This window comes from Macrobrachium nipponense, chromosome 46, assembly GCF_015104395.2.
Source record: "Macrobrachium nipponense isolate FS-2020 chromosome 46, ASM1510439v2, whole genome shotgun sequence".
Taxonomy (NCBI): Eukaryota; Metazoa; Arthropoda; class Malacostraca; order Decapoda; family Palaemonidae; genus Macrobrachium; species Macrobrachium nipponense.
This window is the reverse complement of record NC_061106.1, coordinates 43,739,468-43,761,967: the sequence shown is the minus strand read 5'-3', so window position 1 is coordinate 43,761,967 and position 22,500 is coordinate 43,739,468. Positions and strand designations below refer to the sequence as shown.

At 38.6% G+C, this 22,500-nt stretch overlaps 1 protein-coding gene and 1 long non-coding RNA gene across 7 annotated transcripts in view; one reads left to right on the top strand and one right to left on the bottom strand.

The window, feature by feature from the left end:
• LOC135214992 (uncharacterized) overlaps positions 1-8,997 on the top strand; it is a 294,976-nt gene extending 285,979 nt beyond the window's left edge. For all 6 annotated transcript variants that reach the window (XM_064249517.1, XM_064249516.1, XM_064249519.1 and 3 more), the window contains 3 exons: positions 954-2,293; positions 7,570-7,783; positions 7,957-8,997. In XM_064249517.1, the coding sequence (XP_064105587.1) occupies positions 954-2,293; positions 7,570-7,783; positions 7,957-8,150 (1,748 nt within the window). In that variant the 3' untranslated portion in view covers positions 8,151-8,997. The remainder of the gene's footprint in view (positions 1-953; positions 2,294-7,569; positions 7,784-7,956) is intronic.
• LOC135214993 (uncharacterized) overlaps positions 2,763-22,500 on the bottom strand; it is a 266,054-nt gene continuing 246,316 nt past the window's right edge. The window contains exon 3 of the long non-coding RNA XR_010314537.1: positions 2,763-4,144. This is a non-coding gene — a long non-coding RNA (uncharacterized LOC135214993). The remainder of the gene's footprint in view (positions 4,145-22,500) is intronic.

Sequence of the window (22,500 nt, the reverse complement as noted above, 5' to 3'; positions counted from 1 at the left end):
TTACCTTGAAAGATCGAAAGTTTTTCCGCTTTTAGATGTAACCTCCGGACCAGCTCCCTCTAATGACGTACAATTCCTAGACATTAGATTTCACTTTGTAATCTAAAGAGCTAACACACCCAGACGGAATCTCTTCCGACACTTTTCCGGTTAAATTTCGCCATAGACTAGGGAGATGTTACGTTTGAACCTGTAGGAAATAATAGGTAATGCTCAAGGATGTACCCTTGCTCGCTTACCGTTAAAGTAGAAAAATACAGAGGAAATGGTGGTTGCGAGTGTTTCAGAAATGAGATTAATCTTTCTGCTCCACGAAATGGGCACCTTTCCTTCCATACCCATCTCTTTAAGTTTTAATTCCTTTAGTCCTCTATCCTTTCCTCTCTTTATCGACTTGTAAGTTCTCTTGTTGTAATTTCCAAAGCTCTGGGTTCGGTAGGAAGAGAGGGCTATTTTTAGGTTTTTAGGAAGCGTTCTTTGAAAGTGATGCAATCCATATTCTAAACGCGATATCCGTTCTCAGTTCTCTTGAATTTTAGCTCGCCGAATTACGCATTCGAGGCGCCGTATTTACATACTAAGCCATTGTATTCATTTAGGTTGTCTGTCCCTGAGTAAGACAAAATAGCCATTTTGCAAAGGATAGAATTCTTTTTCTTTTATAATGACAATACTGTAACAAAATAGTTTTGTAAACATTGAGAAAGATGTTACTCTTTAATATAAGAATTATGACTGACACGAAATTCCGAGAAAAAGTATTTACATTTTGTAATCTGTTTAATATACTCCCAAGTTCTACAGTAGGTTAGCACAGGATTTTTTTTTTCTTTTTCTTTTTTGCAGTAGAAGTAAATTTGTAAAAATATGGTGTCTATGCAGAATTAAGTAAATTATACCTGTTAAGGCTTATTTTGTATATGCTTAACGCTTTTTTCTCTCTCTCTTTTCAGGCTCGCCACGTTTTCGGAGGCGCGTGGAAAACCAGTGGTCGTCACTGGTATCGAAATGGCGGAACATAGGATCTCCGTCCCGCCATGCGGTGACACCCACACCGGACCACGAGGGTTTGGTGGGTGGGGCGGACAGGGTGCACATGATGCGCCAGAGAGACCTCCACGCCCACAACTCCACCAGCAGCAGTAGCAGCAGCAACGGCAGTAGCAACGGGCCATTCAATGCCATCCGATCCCGTCTGGGTCGCGGGAGGTCACGCCAGACCCGCGCCATGTCTTTGTGCGAACCCGAGGATGAGTGGGCGCCACCCAACCGACAGTGGGTGGATTCGCGGGCGGTGCTGGAGTGGGCGCGTCGTTGCGGAGAGAGAGACGATGAACAGGATTCCGGCGTCACAGGCAGCGACAACGACGACACATTCCCTATTTCTTCCACTAAGTCCACGACTTCGTCGTCTTCGTCCTCGAGCCATGACGAAGCCTTCAGTGAGACTTGCAGCGACACGTACGCCGGCAGTGATGGCCACGGGGATTCCACCCCGCCTCCTTCCATGGGAGATTACACCCACAACTGTTCTTCCTCCTCTTTCTCCTCCCACAGTCTCAAGCGTCGAACTCACGCCAGCCCCAAGAGACACACGCCGCATCACATGCAGCAGACGGCGACAACGAACGCGCCTTCCCTCCAGCAGCCGAGAATCGTCGCCGATCACATCATCAAGATGCACACGCACGATCCCCACCCAGCCACGCCCTCGCCCCCACCCTCCTCGCAACAACCGGGTGTTCTTGGGCGTAGATACCAGAAGCCCGCTCATCCATCCACACAGCCAAACCAACAGATGTCACATCATCATCAACAGTCGACGCAACCGCGCCCTACTGCTGTCCCTTCGAGGGCCGCCGGTGGGCGGGCACGATTATCTTCCTGCGTAGATTCCTGCATATGGGAGGAACCACCACCACTCGATCACCGGTCACCAACACGCCCCTCCACGTACACGCCATCCAACACCCCCACCGGCTCCCATTCCAATAGCCCTAACCAAATACACGTTCAAACCCCCAATCACCAAACGAGTACACTAGATCGCCACAAGCAAGGGCGTCATTCGCCCCCTACGCCTGTAACCATGACCCTAGGAAGAGGCGGCCTTCGCACCTTGACGGCGGCTACAACGGAGGAGAGAAGACTGTTGCAGAGTAAAAAATCCTCCCCCGAAAAGAACACTACCAAGGATCCACACGAGACTCCCACGAAGCACCTGCCTCCGCCTCTCACTCCCACTGCGGAACATAATAAGTCTACGTCTAGTCAAGAGGAAGAAGCAGACAAGGTGAGTCTCATGTCTTGGGATTACACTATGACACATGCATTCATACATTTCATATCCCTTTGCACAGATGTAAAGATCTTCATATATTTTAATTAGTTTGATAGTTCTGTATTTAAATCAAATCCTTATTTAAATAAATGTCATGTCCATTGGTAAATACGATAGTGTATTCTAGCAAAGCTCAAGGTTTTGATATGGAAACCGACTGAACGCATTGTAATTAATAGGGCCAAAGTTCAATTATGCTTTATGAAACGAACATTTCATAAATGAAAGAAACAACCGACAATCGAAGAGGAAATTAATGAGATTTAAAAGATAAAATAACATGCACTAGAAAGGCAAGAAAGAAATCTGAAAATAAATGAAGTATATAATAGAGAGAATGTTTAATTACCGCTCATTTTAGTCGATCACAAGATTTTTTTCTACAAAATTAAAACACTGACTGTTTCTATAAAATTAAAGCAATGACTATGTTATAAATGAAAAGCTAAATAAATTACAAACCGAGGTGTTTCGTAACCGAAATCAAGAGATATATGCAAGTTACCAGTGTAACCGAGATGGATGAGGTGAGGCGAGAGAGAGAGAGAGAGAGAGAGAGAGAGAGAGAGAGAGAGAGAGAGAGAGAGAGAGAGATTTGGAGGAGATGTCATATTTACTGCCAGTGGCGCACGCACAACCAGCTGGGTCTGACCCTGGATTCTTACTCTGCAGTTACCTGTTATGCTTTGATATAAATAACGTTTCACAGATATAGTCCTACTACAAGTTTCATCCATACCCTACCATGGCAGGTGGTGAATAAACTCGGCTCAATTAATATACTGTATCATTTCGTTTGTTTAATGTTTATTTCGTGGCATCTACTTGGTATTTTTTCTTGTTTGCTCCTATGGAATTTCTTTACCTCTGTTTTATTTATTTCAACAGAGTTTTATTATACTTGGTCTGTTCATTCGTGCACACGTAGTTCTAATGCATATGCATCCTCAAAATTATAGTTGAGCAAACAAACATTTCTCAGAAAAAACTCGGGCTTCAAAACAACACATGAAATTTTAAAATTTATCTGCAAGTCTCCGGTTCATTTTGAGGATGATGTCATGAAGGCAAAGGAATTCCGTGGAAATCGGCCAAGTCTTGTTTTGATGCTTTTATCACTAGGAATGTGTATCACAGTAGGAAAAACTTCAAGTTTCGGCTGTAATCTGTTATATGTATATGCATTATTGTGCATGGCATTAATTTGTATATCTCACAGGTGTTTCCGGTGTAGTGGAACCGAAAATAAGAAGCAAAATGTATAGTTTCTCAAAAACTACAAGTTTAATATACAAATGTGTCAGGTATAGGTAAAATAACAATCACTGGACTTTGACACAAGTTCTACAGGACTTCATTAGGTGGCTAGCGCCCCAAATAGACCTCTAGGATCTGCTCTTATTAGACAAGTTTTATTGGTTAATTCAATTATGTTTGTTTCCTTCAAACGATTGGTTTGGGCAGCTTACCCTTACAAACGACTTCATCTTTCATCCAGGTTTGCACAGGCAGGGCCAATGAATGCCCTCTTTCTATTTCAATGCCTTGGTGGGCATTAAAATATTAATGAGCTTGTCCCGCGTACCCTCTGACCTTGACAGGATTGTGTAGCCTCAACAGTGAAGCGTTTTGATGACTAGACTTTGACATTGGGGAGAAGGTCGTTCCCCTCCGTCTTCGTTGAAATAATTCAGGCATCGGGGATTTTTTGAAGGATAAGTCGAAGAGGGAAATGTTGTCCTTCGATCTGACGGGGAGTCTTTCCTGTCAAGCTTACGTACCGTATTTTATCAGGATTTAACCCTGTGGAAGAAAGATTACTATAAGATTAATTTTACGAATTGGTGATTTTTAATTCAATATAAGCTATTCTTAAGTTTAAAGTGAAGTGACTCTACTTCGTTTAATCCTCGTTATTTTTAAATGACTCGGAGTTAAATTAAATTTTAATCGGTTCCTTCCTATTAAATTTAAGACTAAATTAGTTTACTTCATCAAGAGTTCCCCAAAATTCCAATTAATATTTATTAATTATAATTAATTGCATACTCTCTTCTCAACAGAGATCGCATATGAAAATCCGATACTTTTAAGAATTGCAAAAATATTGTTCAGGTTTAAATTTAGTGTTGGAAATTACTAAGTGTTTATGAAGTACTCGATCTGTACTCAGATTCGAGGTGCATTTTGCTACTACACCTTCTCTGGAAGAATTATTGGACTGCGTAATCGAATTATCAGAATGGTTTTTCCATGAAACTATCGTATGTTTTATTATTTTACATACGGTTTGATAAATGTTGATGAATTATTGTAGCGTCATTTCATAGTTGTTAGTGTTATTAGTCTTTCATAAAAGTACCAGTATATTTCCGGGATTAAAACGCAGTTTTGACATTGGCTTTAAGCCATACTTTTATTTTGTACAGTTCTTAACACACGAATTTGTTCTTAAAGAAAAATGGATCCAGTATAAACATGTTTGCTTCGTAATTCTTGGTGTTCTCGTTGTTCGATCACTTTTCGTGAATCGAAACGAATTATTACGTAAGAAAGGAAATCGTGTAGTGATGTCACATCCGACGCCGCTCCCCTCGAATCATTTATAGGCAAGTGCGCCAAGTCATGGCACGTAGAAAGCCGCGCGCCTTTATCGTGAACTGTTGTCGTCGTCGTCGATCTCTGGAAGTGGATTGTTCCTCTATTCTTAGATCGCACTTGATCATCCAAGAAGTCGAGATGTGGCAGTTGCCTTACTTGGAGGTAGTGGAAGAGGAAAACGAATATGAGGACTCGGGTTATTATACGCCGAGGTCATGCTCCCCCAGGAGCTCTTGGTCATCGTCTCCATCTCCGAGTATGTCGTGCACATCTCTAGATTCGAGCTCACCCAGGTCGTCTTATTTGTCTGCATGTTCCTCGTTGTCCCAGACCTCTCTGACAGACCAGTACACCCTACAAGTTCCTCCTCCCACGGGGAAGCTTAGATCGTCAAGCCTGCCACACATTCACGTAACGAATCCTCCTCGGGAATCCTCCCCGGAGAGTGATAGTTGTTCTGATTGTGTCCTTCAGTTACAGAAGAGCATGAATAGGCTCTCTGTGTCGCCAGTTCAGCTTAGAAGGAAAAGAAAGAAGCAACTGCAGAAGCAGCAGCAGCATCTTCAGGGGCTGGGGGAACATAGTCGATTTTCTGGCAATTACTCTGACAATTTCTCCGGGAGCCAATGTAACAACTATGGAAATTCCGGCTGCACAAACAGCTCTTTTGACAATTTGAACTACAATCAGCCAAACCCCTGCGTGCCCGTCAATTGTGTTTATTACGTAAGTAGCAGTGGAATGCTGAGAAATAAAGTGCAATGTATTTTTCCTGTCTTAATGTAGGCGGATCAGATTTATTAAAAGATGTGATCGTGTTTTTAATTTTCTAAGTAGGTTGCATCTGTACGGAATAATAAACACTGTTGTTGATCCGTTAGTGTAACCGTTCAATTTTAATAGTTGACGTGAATAAAACTTTCAACGGTAATTTTCAGTACCAAGCACATAATAGGCTTTGATGGTGGTTTATTTACGAGAACAAGAGTAAGAGTAATTTACTTATTACTGTTAACTGACATGCCAATTTATGTGTTAAGAGTCGACATACCGGAACCTCTTTATCTTTTAGAAATGTAACTTGAGACGATCTAATGTTAACGTTGGCCCGAGATTTTTATATGAAAACTCTCAGTCACATAAATTGGAAATTATCTTCCTTGTAACATTATGGCTTAGGTTCCTGGCTTATTAGGCAACGATGCTCTCTCTCTCTCTCTCTCGTATAACTATAGCGTTAACCCAGTATATACGATAAAAATCTGTGGCTTTCCACATTAACATGTCATATGGAGGGTTTCTGCTTTTAATCTGAAATTCAAACGTTTCTTTGAGGCTTTGTGAATGCTTAAGCTAATGTCGGAATAAATAAGTTATAAAAAAACGTGATTTACCAAAGGAACCATTTGAGAACTCATCAACATCTACACAACAAAAATTTGGATTACTTATATCTACAATTGTTTGCTCAGAAGTTGAGTGAATATCATATTCATTAAGGAAGGTCATTGTGTTCACATTATATATCTTCGAAAATGGAAGCAATGTATTATAAAAACGATAGCAACTAATAAGTAGCAAGTAAAAAATGGGCATATGGGATGGAATACGTGGCAACTCAAAACGACTTTTTGAATGTATGTTATGTATTTTCCGGTCATCTTCCCTCCCATACATAGTAACCAAAGGGTCCCAACTTACGCAATGAGGCGATATTGCGTAGCTTTGCTGCTGTCATAAGAATCAAAACAAACTAGCATTGGCTTCCCTGTGTTTAGATCTTCCCCCTCCTCTCCCCCTAGGTCGATCCATCAGATGATAAGAAGCAGGTTTCAGTCTTCTCACATCCTGGAAAATACAAAATTATAGTCTGATGAAAACCTTTGGTTGTTTCCAGAACAAAAGAGATGCTCAACATGATTTCATTACTTCTTATATTTCTGTGTGGCAAGGGTCGGGAAGTGTAGAAAAAATCTGTGCTGCCACATTTAGAAGTAAATAGTGAGGAGACAGTTTTTAATTTTTTTTTACTTACGTTTGGCAGTTCCAGTGTTAGGTCGTACCGCCAAACTTACACAGTTGTGGTCAATTATGAAGTTTAAATCTTTAGCTATTGTAGGACAGTTAATGTAATAGTTATCTAACTTTCGACTTGGCTTGAAATTTGTACACTGCTAAATTTGTTTTAGTCACGATGGGATTTTGGGAGATGTAGTATTTTGGTGGTCATACACACACCTTCGTATAGATATAAACAGACGGCTAACCATGTAAGGCCACATATATTAGCGCCGGAAATCAAACTGAATTATAATTTCGTATATCCAGCACTCGGTTATCCACTGCTGACTGGCTCTGGAGGGGGTATGCATTACTGAAACCTTTAAAATTGGGTTGGACATTTGATATACTTTTAAGCATAAAAGATGTCTCAAGGGTTTTATTACTATACAAATTAGAATTCTTTTGCCAATCTTCCCCAGTAAAAATGAATTCAGGTATAAGATATTTGGTATATCGTATAAATTTTGGTTGTCAGACAATTTTTTTTTTGTCTACAATTAATTTTATTAGTTAATTCATAAAACCCCAACCACCAAATCTTACCTTTCCTTCTTCCTGAACAGGTGGACGGGCAACCAAGCTTCTGCACTCTGCCGCGTCACAAGCGAGAAGTGACCTTCCAGATCCGGACGGTAGTTTTCGAAAAAGGTCCAGGACATCGATCCCTGGGTTTCAGCATCGTAGGCGGAACAGATTCCCCGAAGGGTTCCATGGGCATTTTCGTTAAAACAGTCTTCCCACAGGGCCAGGCTGCTTCTTCAGGTGCACTACAAGAAGGTAACTTTCTAGAGTAACTATTCTTTGATCTTGTGTAAAAACTGCTTCATTCAAATTTCAGTGCTAGGAGCCTATATATATATTACTGATATGGACACTGTCTGCGTTGTCCAAGAGCCTGTTGATACGGACATTGTGCCCTTTGTCTAATAACTTTGCAACGCAATTTCCAGGTGACGAAATCTTGGCCATCAACGGAAAACCCCTCCACGGAAGCTCGCACAAGGAAGCCATCCAAGCCTTCAAAGAAATCAAGCAGGGCAAAGTCGTCCTACACATCGGGCGGAGACACCGCAAGAAGACTAATGGAGCGAATACATCCATGAATTCTTCCGTGGCCCACCCTTCTTCCCCTCTTCAGCAGTAGTCTCAGTTAATTCTGTGCTGTATTTTGGAAAGTGGGTGGAACTATCTATGGCTGTTGGACGCCATTTCCGTGGTAGCTTTACATGGTAGTGTTTTCAAGATTAAGGGGACTTGGGAAGCCACTGCCCAGTCATGGCAGAAGAGGGTATTTTATATATCAGTGCTGCACTCTTTCCAAAGGGTATTATTAATGTCTGCGAGAAGTTTCTGACTTGTACGAAGTTAGTGATGATTCATGTACGTTGTGGCAACTACAGCTTTAGGTTTCTGTTTATTATCTTCATCGAAGTCATTTTTTATCCCCTTAAATTTTACTGTTCTTAAATGCTCAACTAATTATTTTTTTTGTTTCTGCAAATATTTCGCAAGAAATGTTTTTTTTATAATAATTGTGATTTTAAGTGCACGCTAATTGATACAATTCGCGGCTTGACAAGCAAGAAATCAAATATTCCCAGTTTTGTAGTTTTATGTACTATTCTGTACATATTTACTTTCTAATCATTTATTGTATATAATATAAAAATCTTTACTCTTTTTTTGAGTCCACCCAAAAGACCCAGTTGCCTTTCACATAAAAGGCACAATATCTTTTCCTAGTCGATGGGACTCGACCCAATTACGTATTTTTTTTTCAAACTTTAAAAGTAAATTTAAGTTCTATGTATATTATTTTCCTAAGTTCTTTGTTTTAAAGGAACATTCATTTATGTTGTACAGTTTAATTTTTATTGTGATAAAATATTGAGTTATTGATGTATCGCCTATATGTGTGTGTATGAGTATTCTCTATCTTGTGAATGTGATATAGATGTAAAAGCTTTACTTAATAAAAATTTATCTCTGTATCTATGGGAATTTAATTACAAAAATCCTATAAACTGCATTGTAATTATTGCTAAGAGTAAGATTACGAGAGTAAGTTTTCCGTCTATTTCCTTCAAAAGGTACTAAATTTTTTAAGCTTTTCAAGAAGAAAATTCATAAGAAAATCTTGCTCTCTGTAAGATTATTAATGCACTCTCATAAGTTCATTACAAAATTTAAAATAAAAATGGACACTTTAAAATTAACGAAAATGTTAACTTCCTACTAAAAATGACGTAGAAAGTGTATCTATAAAATTACCTCATCCATTCTACCATTACGTTACTGTTCATTCATTAGCAACGGAAAATTTTACCGTAATTTCCTCTTAACGGTACAATGATAAAAATACTTCAGTCTCTCTGATACAAGAAGCTAACGACGTAGAACAAATTGTGGTGTCCTGTAAAACAGGAGAGTTTTGTTTTCGCGTTCAATTAAGTCTTCAAGGATTCGGATGTCAAATTTAAACCCCATTCACTTTATTCAAATTGCTTATGCAGTCACTTACACCGCAAACTTGTTTCACGCCCATGGACATGTCGGTATTTAAATGGTCTACGGCCTAAAACATCTCGGCTTGCAACAATTCAGGGAGAGCTTTCACTTGAACCTTTAGCAGGAAGGGATGGAATTGATAAACACAATGTGTCAGTGAAACAACAAAGCAAATTACAACTGAGGAAATACTATATAGTTTGTACTTGCGTGAAGACGTTATACTTGTAAATATACATATTTTAAAGTGCAATGATGTATGCCCTACCCGGATAGCTGTACAGATTCATCAATATCCCGAGCCTTATTTAGGTGCCTTTGAACACAAAGCTGAAGCCAACTTCTGTGAGCATATGGAATAAGACTAGCAATATTTACTACACAGTGTGAAATAAAAGACTACCGAATGATACTATTCAATAGCAAACAATGGTCTCCGATTGTGAGATGTGCTTTTCATTACATTTAAAGCAGTGATTATTTTTAGAAAGGACTAAAAACTTGTTTTAAAACCCTGTAGTGAGCAAATAAGAGTGCAGTATATCATGGCATCAAGCTGCAATTAATCTCGTAAAAGAAAATTGAGCAAATAATTGAATGTGGTTCCTAGAGGCCTGACTGAAGGCCGCTGACCTACGGTCAACCGCAGGGAGGGAGAATCATGGAGACAAAATGCATAAACACATTTCTTGCAACCACAAGGACCCAACCGTTCGTGAGATATTGGGATCCGTGAAAATATCCCAGCCAAGCAAGGAGGCAAATGCTGGTAAAAGGAATGACTGCAGCTTTCAAATGTTAGCTGAAGATAGGAAACTTTAATAAACGTTTTAGAAATATGAACAATTTTAAATGAGAGGATAAATCGTCTTATATGGAAGAGAAAGGGCGGTTTTGAAACAAAATAAAGATTATTTTGTCACCGTTCCTATCATAGTCTCGCATTTTCAATCTTAAGTTATCCAATGTTTCATGAAATGAGGAGATAATAGGGAACCAAAGCCAAAACGAAAATATATAACACAAAACGAGAAGGAAAAGGCTGCTGAAAATACAAGTCCAGTACAGTTCGAGTTAACAGTAAACGATATATTCAAGATTCTCCAGTTGGTGTACGTAAAAGCAGCAGCCTCTGACGTGAACGATAGTCCTTCAAAGAGGATATCCGGCAACTATATATGCATCCGATTCAGTCCCATACATGAGCACCCAATGGATAGAAATCGCACTCACTAGCTATTCGTTCAGGACGTCACAGAAACTTCCTTAAGGATGTCGTCAGGAAATGACGAAACGTGAAGTAAAGGTTTTTTCGGAGTAAATATTTACGAAAAGGAAAATTGCTTGGCACGTGATACTGGAAGTATAGTGATGAGGTGCACCCCCTATCCCCCTATACTTTCACAGACGACGGGGACAATTATATCCTTCCTAATATCACCCCTCCCCCCGCCCCCCAACCACTGGGAGATGTCGTCATTGTGCACCTCACGTGGTATTGTAAGCATTACTCAAAATGGCAGCGTCCCTTCTGCCACTACTTGCTCCCACTTTTTAGAGGTATGTATGTATAAATTTTTTTTTATTCTTGTTTGCGCACTCGAAATGCAAAATTATAAATATTATGGGGGATATCACATTTTACCATTCATATTAAAACCACCTTTGTTTTATTCTTTTTTTAATTTATAAATTCATTAACATTAAACCTCAAACAAAGTCATTATAGCGCTGAATAATCCATCTGGATTCCAGTGCTTGGCTTCAAAAGCCTAAATTTCGTAATCATATTCCATTCCATTCCACCCACTTTTTAGACTTCAGTTGGCCTCCATTCATGCTTCATTACTTGTAATTTGTTGTTTAGCCTCTCTATTAAACTATAGCGAAACACTGGAGTTATGGCCGAAAGTGACCTAGTGCTTGGCTTGCCAGCCTAACCCTACATTCCATAAAAATCATATCAAATCAACCCAACCGCCCCGGGAATGAGGTCATTTAATCCCGCATTTCAAGTAAAAGTGGACTTGTCCGTACTCAGAGAGAGAGAGAGAGAGAGAGAGAGAGAGAGAGAGAGAGAGAGAGAGAGAGAGCATTACTCACCAACGCTGAGTAATCTCAAGACTGCGTTCACATGTTTAAGGCGTTTACTAGTTTCGGGTCATACAAATAAATAAATAAAAAAAATCACGTGTCTCCTCAATCGTTGTCACAAAGCCAAAGGGTCATATGTATAGATTTCAGATTTGTTGAATATTTAAAATATGTGAAATATAAATTTCCGCATAAATTTAAAACGGGCACTGCAACGAAGAACACCTAACTGCTGCTAATTTTCGTGATTCTTAAATAGAAATGTTACTGTCGGTTTCTCTTAGGTATGGATAAGTCTCTTAAATGACCAGGAGCCTCTTCACTAGCAACTGAAGAAAAACAAGATTTGGGTGATAATGTAGAACATTGAATACAGAATATGACATTGAACATTAGCACAGGGTACGCAGAAGAGAAAGTTGATGGCTGTAATGATAAGTAATAGGTTGATTTCATAGGCGAAAGTGGAAGTAAAACGAGGTGTTCAGAATGTAACTAAATTTTATGAACGCGAGTGAATTCGATAAAAAGAAAGTCAGACCGTGATAACGGGATCCGGTGGCAAAAACGGGCTATATAAACAGCTGATGGCTAAGACTGGTGGTTCAAAGGTGCCACGGAGTTCGTGCATAATAAGACATAAAATGGAGTAATAAAATACATGACTGGAGGAACAATAACTGAATCAAATGAAGGAATAATTTATTTTTTTTCTTTTACACTTTTTTTCTTTTAAAGGCAGGTAAAACTGAGATGACACAGCTGCAGGTAAAAGCAAGGTACATGAGAAATGACACATGGATCACGCGTTTAAGGCAAAGGTACATGAGAAATGACACATGGATCACGTGTTTACGATGTATCAATTTTGTCAGAAGTTTCAGAGGGAAATCAAATCAAACTGTATTGACAGCTGGGACGAGAAGGCGCTCTGGATTGCTGATGGTGTTGACGAAGGAAATAGTGTACGTAGTTTATTACTCCTTATAACGCAATGCCTTTCATTTTTAATGAAGAAATACATTCTGATGATTCACGTACTCCATCAAAGGCATGGCATAAGATTATAAGTTTCGACTAGTAAAACAAAAACACAGTTTTAACAACCAAACCCAGCAACAAGTTAAACAGAACACTAGACAAAAAAAAAAAACACACACTTGTTGACAAGACACGAAGCAAAAATGCAAAACCTACTTACATACAAAGAAGAAGCCACGAAAGTCAACAAAAAATGCAGAAGGGTTTGAGGGAGGAGGCCCTCCAACGGGGTTCATCATCTATCCTCCCTTTTGCGAGAAGTTCGAGGGGCTTCGGCAGTCAACATTTTTTCTCCTTTAATGTGACTTTCTTCTTAAGGAGAAACGATCCTAGTTAATATGCGACGCCATACTGCTGATGCTGTGGGAAACAATACAAATGCGCGACCGATGTATAACTTCCCGTTCGCCTTCTGCAGCCTTGAGGTGACGATATCAGTTCCCCCCTAAGTTATAAATAGGAAAACGCTCTCAAATTAGTCAGTTCCCCCCAAGTAATACATAGGAAAATGCTAGCACATTATTCAGTGCCCCCTAAGTTATACATAGGAAAATGCTGGCAAATTATTCAGTGCCCCCTAAGTTATACAAAGGAAAATGCTGGCAAATTATTCAGTGGCCCCTAAGTTATGCATAGGAAAATGCTAACAAGTCATTTGTGAAATCAGGCTACATATTTGTTTGAGGAACTGTTATCTAGGACAGCTAAGTTGGATGGAGATTACGTATGAACCAGGGTCCTTGTCTGCCCGTAGCATCCTACACCTGTTCCATACACTCTAAGAGACCGCATTTTCACTCATTTGACCAAATTAAGTATTCTACACAGGTACTCATTCATCATTTCCCTAATACGGGCCAAAAAATACTTCGAACCGACTGAATATTGACAGCCACACACTCCCTTACAAATAAGCTACCTGGAAGAGTATTACAAGAAATACTCATTCCTGTTCAGACAAGGAAAAACCAACTGTTTGTTTACGATGGTCATCATAGTAAGAAGGAGAGTGCATTTACGCTCGTCACGTTGGCGAAGCTTTAGTTTAGTCACTCAAGCCATAAAAACGTGGAGGAGGCGTGTTCGTCTTAATCCTTTTCTTCAACTGTCTCCCCCCTTTGTGAAACACCGAAATGCTCGTGTGACGTCGTATATGTCATGTCACATGGCTCTTGCAGTTTTTCCATGACACACGCACATGCTTAAACATTCGACCAACCTGCGTTTTGTTTGTGGGACCCGAGGAACTAAGGTGGACGCCGAGGTCTGAACTTTTTTTTTTTTTTTTTTTTTTTTTTTTTTTTTTCCGAGCCAGAAATTTAAGTTTGCGGTTTCTGTTCCATTTCTAAACTCTTGCTACATGATCCAGAAAGTCCAAATAAACGTGTGAAGATTTGCTACATGATCTAGAAAATTCAAATAAACGTGTATAGATCCAGCAAGTCCAAGTAAACGTGTCAAGATTTGCTACATGATCCAGAAAATCCAAATAAACGCGTCAAGGTAACTACATGATCCAGAAAACGTGTCAAGATTTGCTACACGATCCAGAAAGTCCAAGTAAACGTGTCAAGATTTGCTACATGATCCAGAAAGTCCAAATAAACGAGAAAAGATTGATAATTTTATTTATTTCTGCGTAAGAAATGTGGTGGTGTGGCATAACTTAACAGCAGATGTGCAAATTTCTTGCTTTTCTATGCGAGAGTCAAGGCAGAATCAAATATATCGCCGTGACAAGTATAGTTTTGCCGACAGCAGCCACCTTTCAATTAATCCATACCGTTTGTCTCGTTAATTACTTTCGACGTAAAAATTCACCCTCCGTTACTTCCATCCAGGAACCAGAGAGAAAAAAATAATATAAAAAAAAATCGAGTTAACAATGCCGTCACTAGGTATCATGACTTTCATATATCTCCATCACCTGACGTGAGTTTGATACTGATACCCTACTTCCAGTTCGATACCCCGGTGGTGAGGTGACTCACTCATCAAACTGGTTGGTCGTATTTGGACATACCTCCAGAGTTTGGACACAACCGGTCTAAACTGAATAACATCGGCTTAATCAGGCGTAATGCAATGTTTAAAAGGATGATTTGCGAGTGTGTGCTTGGAAAGAGGGGCATGGGGCTTGCAGTCTCATCCTAGAAGACTTGTTATGGTCCGTAACACCAACTACTTTTGAGGTTTGGGGCGCACAAGAGAGAGAGAGAGAGAGAGAATTAACTTTTAATTCAGTGGCGTCTTGTCCATACGAGTGAAAGATTACTTTCACACGAGTCGTCTCTCAGGGAAGCCTTAATTAACAAATGAAATGTAACGAAGAGACAGCTCGATCAAATCTTCTTCCTCGCAGGCAAGAATTTGCAACTGCAACGTCTATCTCTTATTCTGAGTTTCCCAGCCGTTTATTATTGCTTGTCTCTGGCCAGACGGACCTGAGAGTGTCTTCTGGAAGCTGTTTCCAGATCGGTAAGATGCAATTATCCAACGAGCGACGCATCGGAAGCTATATAAACTTGGCAGCGGACGCCCCTGCACCGATACTTTTTGCGAGCGCGTTCGTGCGTACGTCTACAGGAATTTATAGGAGGCGGTTGTGGGTTTAAGGGCATTTCGTATTCCAAACACTCGCGGCCCTGCATCCCCCATCCTGCATGCTAAATACGCCGGGGCCAATTACGTCCCACAAAAAGCGCTCCTGAAGCGCGTCTCCAGTGGGGTCACAATGAATCCAATTTGCCACGATCCAGTTGATAAAGGAGGCAGTGGAGATCGGCTTCTTCGTCCGTCCTGCATTAGGCCGATCTCGGTGTGAGGAAGACGAACGATGAGTCGGTTAACTTCACCTAGCGGGAAGATAGACCATCATCGTAAAATGAATAAGGAAAATCGCCTTTTTACGTTAACTTTGATTTATTCGTCCGGAGGAATTAGCGAACGGTGAGTCATCACTACGCCGTGATACATAAAGAGTTTTTACTGCCACCCTCCCAGAGGAGGGGTTGGGGTCTACGGGGAAAGGGAGGAAAAACAATGGAAGTCCTCTTCTCGAGTTGGAAGAATGACTGGGCGCGATTCTACAAAGGAATTTTCTAGCTTTAATTCTTTATCCTCTGTTTTTAACGTTTGAGAAAAGCAGGATACAGATATCTATACACAATCATTAAAATGAAAATAAATAAATAAAAATAAATAAATATCTAAATCAATGAAAATAAATAAATAAATTAAATAGATATAAAAAATAAAAATAAATAAATAAATAACAACATAAATAAATATAAAAAATAAAAATAAATAAATAAAAATAGATAAATAAATAAATTCTTCTGGATTGGAAGAATAATCTCACCTTTCCACTTCCAAAGAATGACAGGAAAATACAGATTCATTTAGTCGAAAAAATAAGCTGGGAAATTTGGATCCTTAATCTTACGAAATTAAGACACTTTCTAAACAATTCCCTCAAATAACTTATCTACTTTAAACAGTTCCATCACTAACATCAACGATAAAAGAAACACTTTTGAAAAATACTGAAGGACTCCAAACCTTTTTAATTTCATGAATAATTATACAGCGCCTATAAATAAAGTATTTCACAAAATCATATCTCCAAAATACTTTCGTGCTCAAGTTCTGAAAAGATTAATCGTTTAGTTTTTTTTTTTGAAAGCGCAAAAGCAATGTACCCCACAAAAAAAAATTTATTATCATTATAAGGAAATAAAAGTTGCAATTCTCTTTTTTTTTTTTCAGAAAAATAAACTGACTATATCATTTCTTTCCACTGTGAATTTGATTTCCAGTATATAGGACAATTTATATTCTTTCGTCATTACTGACGAAATCTCTCTTTTCGAGTTCAGAGTTCACAATGAAGTCCTTCACTTCTTTCAGTAGCGAATTTTTTTTTTTTTTTTTTTTTTTTCTTTTTTTTTTTTTTTTTTTTTTTTTTAATAATGGGCGACCACTTGACATTACCCTGAGAGCAAATTCTCCTGGTGAGGCTTGAACCTAAATAGTCGTCCAGAAATATCTTTTGTAATCTAAATACGAGACTTTCACATCAGACACTGTCATTACTCATTAACCTTACTATGTAGGAAGCTTTCTCATCTAATTAAGCTGAAACAATTGGTATTCCACGATGTCGGTCGACGGGTCAGGTCGTCAAGGTATAATATGCATTCACCAGGAATGAATGAGCCCCCATTTCATCATTGTAATTCTGTTTCCGTACTGTATATACTGTTCTGCGTTCATTCATCTCTCTCTCTCTCTCTCTCTCTTCACTCTCTCTCTCTCTCCTGCTTTCACGATGCTTCTCACTCAACTGATAAAAAAAAAAAAAACAAAAAAAAAAACTGCCGTCTTTTCCTAGTCACTCCCCTCCCCCCCCCCCCCCCCCTCTCTCTCTCCCACCCTTTCTCTCCATATTCCCGTCGCTCCCCAGATGGGACGTACATAAAATAAATTGAAAAAATGGATGGTTACCGTAAATAAAAAATTATGTAAAAAAAATGGATGGTTACCGTAAATAAAAAATTATGTAAAAAAATGGATGGTTACCGTAAATAAAAAATTATGTAAAAAAATGGATGGTTACCGGTCAAAATAAAAAAGTTATGTAAAAAAAATGGAATGGTTTAGTCCCGTAATTCAAAGAAAATTATGTACACATAGTTAATGGACTCTACTCGTTAGGTGAGGATGCAACTGCAAATTGAACGGGGGCAGATTGAAGTGATAATTAATTACTGGAGAAGGTAGAGTTCACACAAAATAACATACAATACATATTCGTATCTCTCTCTCTCTCTCTCTCTCTCTCATCATATATATATATATATATATATATATATATATATATATATATATATATATATATGTATATATATATTTCTTTCTTTCTTTTGTTTGGTGGTATAGTATATATATATATATATATATATATATATATATGTTGTTGTGTGTGTGTGTGTGTGTGTGTGTGTGTGTGTATAATAGTATATATATATATATATATATATATATATATATATATATATATATATATATATATATATATATATAGCTTCCTAGACAGAGACAAGTACCTATATGTGAACATTAAAAAACAAGATCTTGCTTTTTCAAATATGAAATATATATAAACACCTAACTCAGGCTCTCATCTTGCCAAGACATGAGGTATATAAAGCGATATAATCTTCAATTCTGATCGAGAACATTTAGTGTTTATTATATATCACTGAGACGGCGATATGAATTCGCTGAGACGGTGTCATGAATGATCTATTATTAGCGACCTACGAGTAGCTACGTTGAGAGTTAAACGATCAATCAAAGGTAAACATTACAGAGAAGCCACACGCTTCTCGATGCGCAACGTGCAAAAGCCGTCTGCAACGACCAGCTTAAAAAACAAGCACAGGAAAAAAACGCCTTAAAAGGAAAGACACGAAGCCCCGCTCTGGATCGAGATAACAGATCTCGAAAAGGAAAAGGCGAAGGCAGTTACGAGGCTTGTCCCTGTTACGGGAATAATCCCATCTCATCCCATTTCTTCCATTGACTGCATGAACCCTTCTTGGCGGCGTCTCCATCTTGTTAGGACAGAGATTAAGAGAGTGGTGCGCTGCCTCCGTTCCTTGCGCAACATGCTTGAGAGAGAGAGAGAGAGAGAGAGAGAGAGAGAGAGAGAGAGAGAGAGAGAGAGAGAGAGAGAGAGAGACTCAAAAGTAATAGCAAAGAACCAACTTCCTAGTTTATAAATCTAGCTGATTAACTGACTGAAACATTAGCAGACCAGTGCGAACCTTTCATCATTTTTTTGTTCCACATTTTTTTCTGCGTGTTACCTCAGGCTGAGATATACGGTACTGACAATGCCTCATCACAGCTGTGTATATATTATTAAATTACCAGCCAGTGATGTACAGTAAATCAAGTGACAATTGTAACCTCGAAAACTATATTGAGGTAGACTGAGCAGTTTGACACGACAAAAATATTATGCACTTAAAATGTATGCATGCATGCATGCATACAAGAAGAGACTAAATTATAAGGATATATTTAATGAATATAGGTAAAGCTTTATCATGAGTGTTGGCGCTTCAAGCAAACGTGATTCCAGTCAAATTAGCACAAACGACAATTAGATGATAAGAACCCGGAATTGTTGCAAAGGTTGCCAATCATCCAAAGGCAGATCGACAGGGGCGTTTCGTACCTCACTGAAGTCTTATTTGTATTCACTGACAGGGTTTGCATTTTGGTTATGTTCATCGTGTAAGATTATCGCCCTATTAATTGCCTGCGAAGTAGCGTGAAACATCATGGAACAGCTTTCTAAAATCCCTTAATGAACCCATTTCTATTCTCGCCAGTAGAAGAAGTCCAGCAGTGCCAAGCAGATATCAACGAATGTGGGACACCTGGAATCGACCTGGGAGACCTAATGATGGTACGAGTAGGACAGGTGTCCGAGAAGACAGCGCATTCCAAAACGCAAACTGAAAAACGCTCAAGTGCATGTTGTGGTTCGCAATTGTACTTAAAATTTTGGTTAGCTCGGTTCCTATGCATGCGGATAAACACATTAGTAAAATGGCGTTCGGAGCTCGCAATCCTGTGACATGGCAGAGTAATCCACACCCCTTAGAAGTCAGATCCCCTCCAAATGTTGAGATGCGTTTCCCACCGACATCTCATCTCCAACCTGTTGGCAGACACTAGGGGCTTCCCTTAGGGGAAAATTCTCCTGATGATCCATGAAACACTTTTGACAAATTCAGGTCACAAACACACACAAGAACCGTATCAAAACATGACGGCCACTTTGCACAAAGGTCATCATGATAATTTAATCGCAAAAATGTACACAATAGTGCTTAGGGTTTCAGCTTACTAAAGCCTATAAGGTTAAGAAAATAACACACCCTTCCCCCAAGCCACCCCCAAAACTCCGAAACCCTATAGACCCAAACGACAATAGGTTTCTCTCTCTCTCTCTCTCTCTCTCTCTCTCTCTCTCTTCTCTCTCTCTCTCTAAGTCCCGTTCCTACCTCTGCCATAACTTTGTGATTTTCGCCCCGACTCGATGCTCATTTCGTAAAACTCCACATAAAACTGTTACCAAAGTAATAACTTTACTTTCTGGCGATTTCAAAATGGAATTCAGTTTTTGAATTCATTCCATTTTACGGGGGATATGTCCATGCATGTCTTCCGTAAATGACAAATACTGATAATGAACGATAATAAATCTCGTACAGCCATCAGTCACAAGTAGTTTTATATATTATCGACTTCACAATTTCTACCGTCAAGTGCCACTTAGGTTAACATAACACATCAACACAAACGGTATTAATGATCTCCAACCCAATTATTTACGTAATGATTTCGCGTAACAAGCGAGAAAATCTCCAATGTGCAGCATACACTCCAAGAGGATGCTACAATCAATTGTTAGAAGTGCTTCTGTGCCACAGCACTCAAGGCTACCCCCCCCCCCTTTTTTTTTTTTTTTTACAGGAAGTTGCACCTTTCGAACTGTGGGAAAATATGTAAACTGAAAGTGGATGTTTGCGTTAACAATGCAACTTCTCGTGAAATGAAACTATAAGAAAAATAGTTTCTTTTTATATAAAACTAGTATCTTTATTAACAAGTCCTTCGTCGAGTTATTTAAATCTATTCTTTTCACCTTCAGGAGTTCAAGTTCAATGTTTGCAGATTTATGACTTGGCTTCTTGAAACCTTCAAAAGAAGTTGTATGAACGAAGAACCAAGTTGGGACATCCTGAGACTTTACTCTCCTCCTTATTCAGAATCTAAAATGTGGCTTCCACAAAGTCAGGCCGACGATGACGGAAGAAGGTTTTGCTCCTTCAATAATACCAGTTCCTCCAATCTCAATGACCTCGGATAAATGTTAGCAAAATAGATATCCATAGCATTTGATATATATCTAAAGTGATGGATTAAACTCAGTACACATCTTCCTGATGATTCGGCCATACATGCATCAGTCTTGGCATACCATTTATGCTCTATCATTCAGACTTATCTCAAAGTAGTCAGTCGTCATCATCAAGCAGTCTTGCCATTGATAGGATTTCTTAATGGAGAGCTCTAAATGTAGGGCAATTTTTTTTTATTTCTCCATCTTATCTCCCATTCAGTCCTTTACCATATGAATTTTTTTTTCTTTTTTATCAACATTCAAGTCTCTCGTCTATCAACAATCCTGGTTTCCTAATAACCTGACCTCGGTCATACCACTTTCCAAACAGCCTGACCTACCATGGAGAGAGTTCGCACACACGCGCACACAAACACATACACACAAATTTACACAATCGAGAGAGAGAGAGAGAGAAAGAGAGAGAGAGAGAGAGAGAGAGAGAGAGAGAGAGAGAGAATCATCTTTAGACTAATCTTGACCGGATGTGACCAACGCTTTCCGCCAATTCCAAAACACGTCAGTGTGTGTGCGTTCTGATTCACTGTTTATGTCTTTTGAACTTGTCCCCAACGAGAAACCAGCAAAGGGAGCCTGAGAACAACACTAAGCGTTGTATGAATCATAAGGAACTATAAATAAAGAGTTCATTCAAGGGGATGCAGAATGACTACTATATATGCTTAAGAAGTCTGGCTCTCCAAATCAATTTTATTTATTTATTTACTTTATTTTTTTTAACTTAGCCAAGAGCAGTGAGATATTATCCATACGGTTTTAAAATTGTATCGTAATAATGTCTTTTTTTTATTTATTGTCTTTTATAATTTTTTTACTCTTAACTGAGATCAGTGAAATATTACCCATACGGTTTAAAAAATGTATCGTAAAACAATGTTTTTTCTTTTTTTTACGCTTAACTGAAACCAGGGACATATTACCAATACGGTTTAACAAATGTAGAGTAAAAATTGTATTGTTAAATTTATTTTCTTTTTATTTTTTCACGCTAGACTGAAACCAGTTGACATAATACCGATACGTTTAAAAAATGTAGAGTAAATATGTATTTTTAAATTTATTTACTTTCATTTTTTTTACGCTTAACTGAAACCAGGGACATATTACCCATACGGTTTTAAAAATGTATCCAAAAAATTTCTTCTTTTTTAAAATTTCTTTTCTTTTCTTTTTTCTTACACTTAACCGAGAGCAGTGACATATTATCCATACGGTTTAAAAATGTATCGTAAAAATGTATTTTTTCTATTTATTTTTTTTTACTCTTAACCAAGAGCAGCGAGGTATTACCCATACGGTTTAAATAATGTATCGTAATGTCTTTTTTTTTCTTTTTTTTTTTTTTTTTTTTTTTTTTTCTATTTTTTTATTTCTTTACGCTTAACTGAGAGCAGTGAAATAATACCCATACGGTTTTAAAAATGTAGAGTAAAAATGACGCAAGATAAGCCATGTCTTTTTTCTTTAATTAATAAGAACCAAAATACGAACAGTACAAATTGTCACTAATACTGCTTAATGACTACAACGTACCTCCAGATATTCGTTATTCTACGATGCATCTGTTTAACCATTTTTCTTCTGCCTCCGAATCGAACTGTCGACAAAGGAATGAATTGACTATTTAATTATACCTTAAGTATATTTACTATTCAATAGTGACATCTCCAGTCCCTAATGTACTTACGAGAACGTCGCTTGGGAATAATCCTCACCTCATTTCTCATTTTGTTCGGCGGTCTGTCTTTGAACAAAGTTCATAAATAACTCCCCACTTTTCATCTGGTATGAGAACCTACTGGCCATCAGAGATTATCACCTTTTGCTATTCTTCGGATGTCTCTGA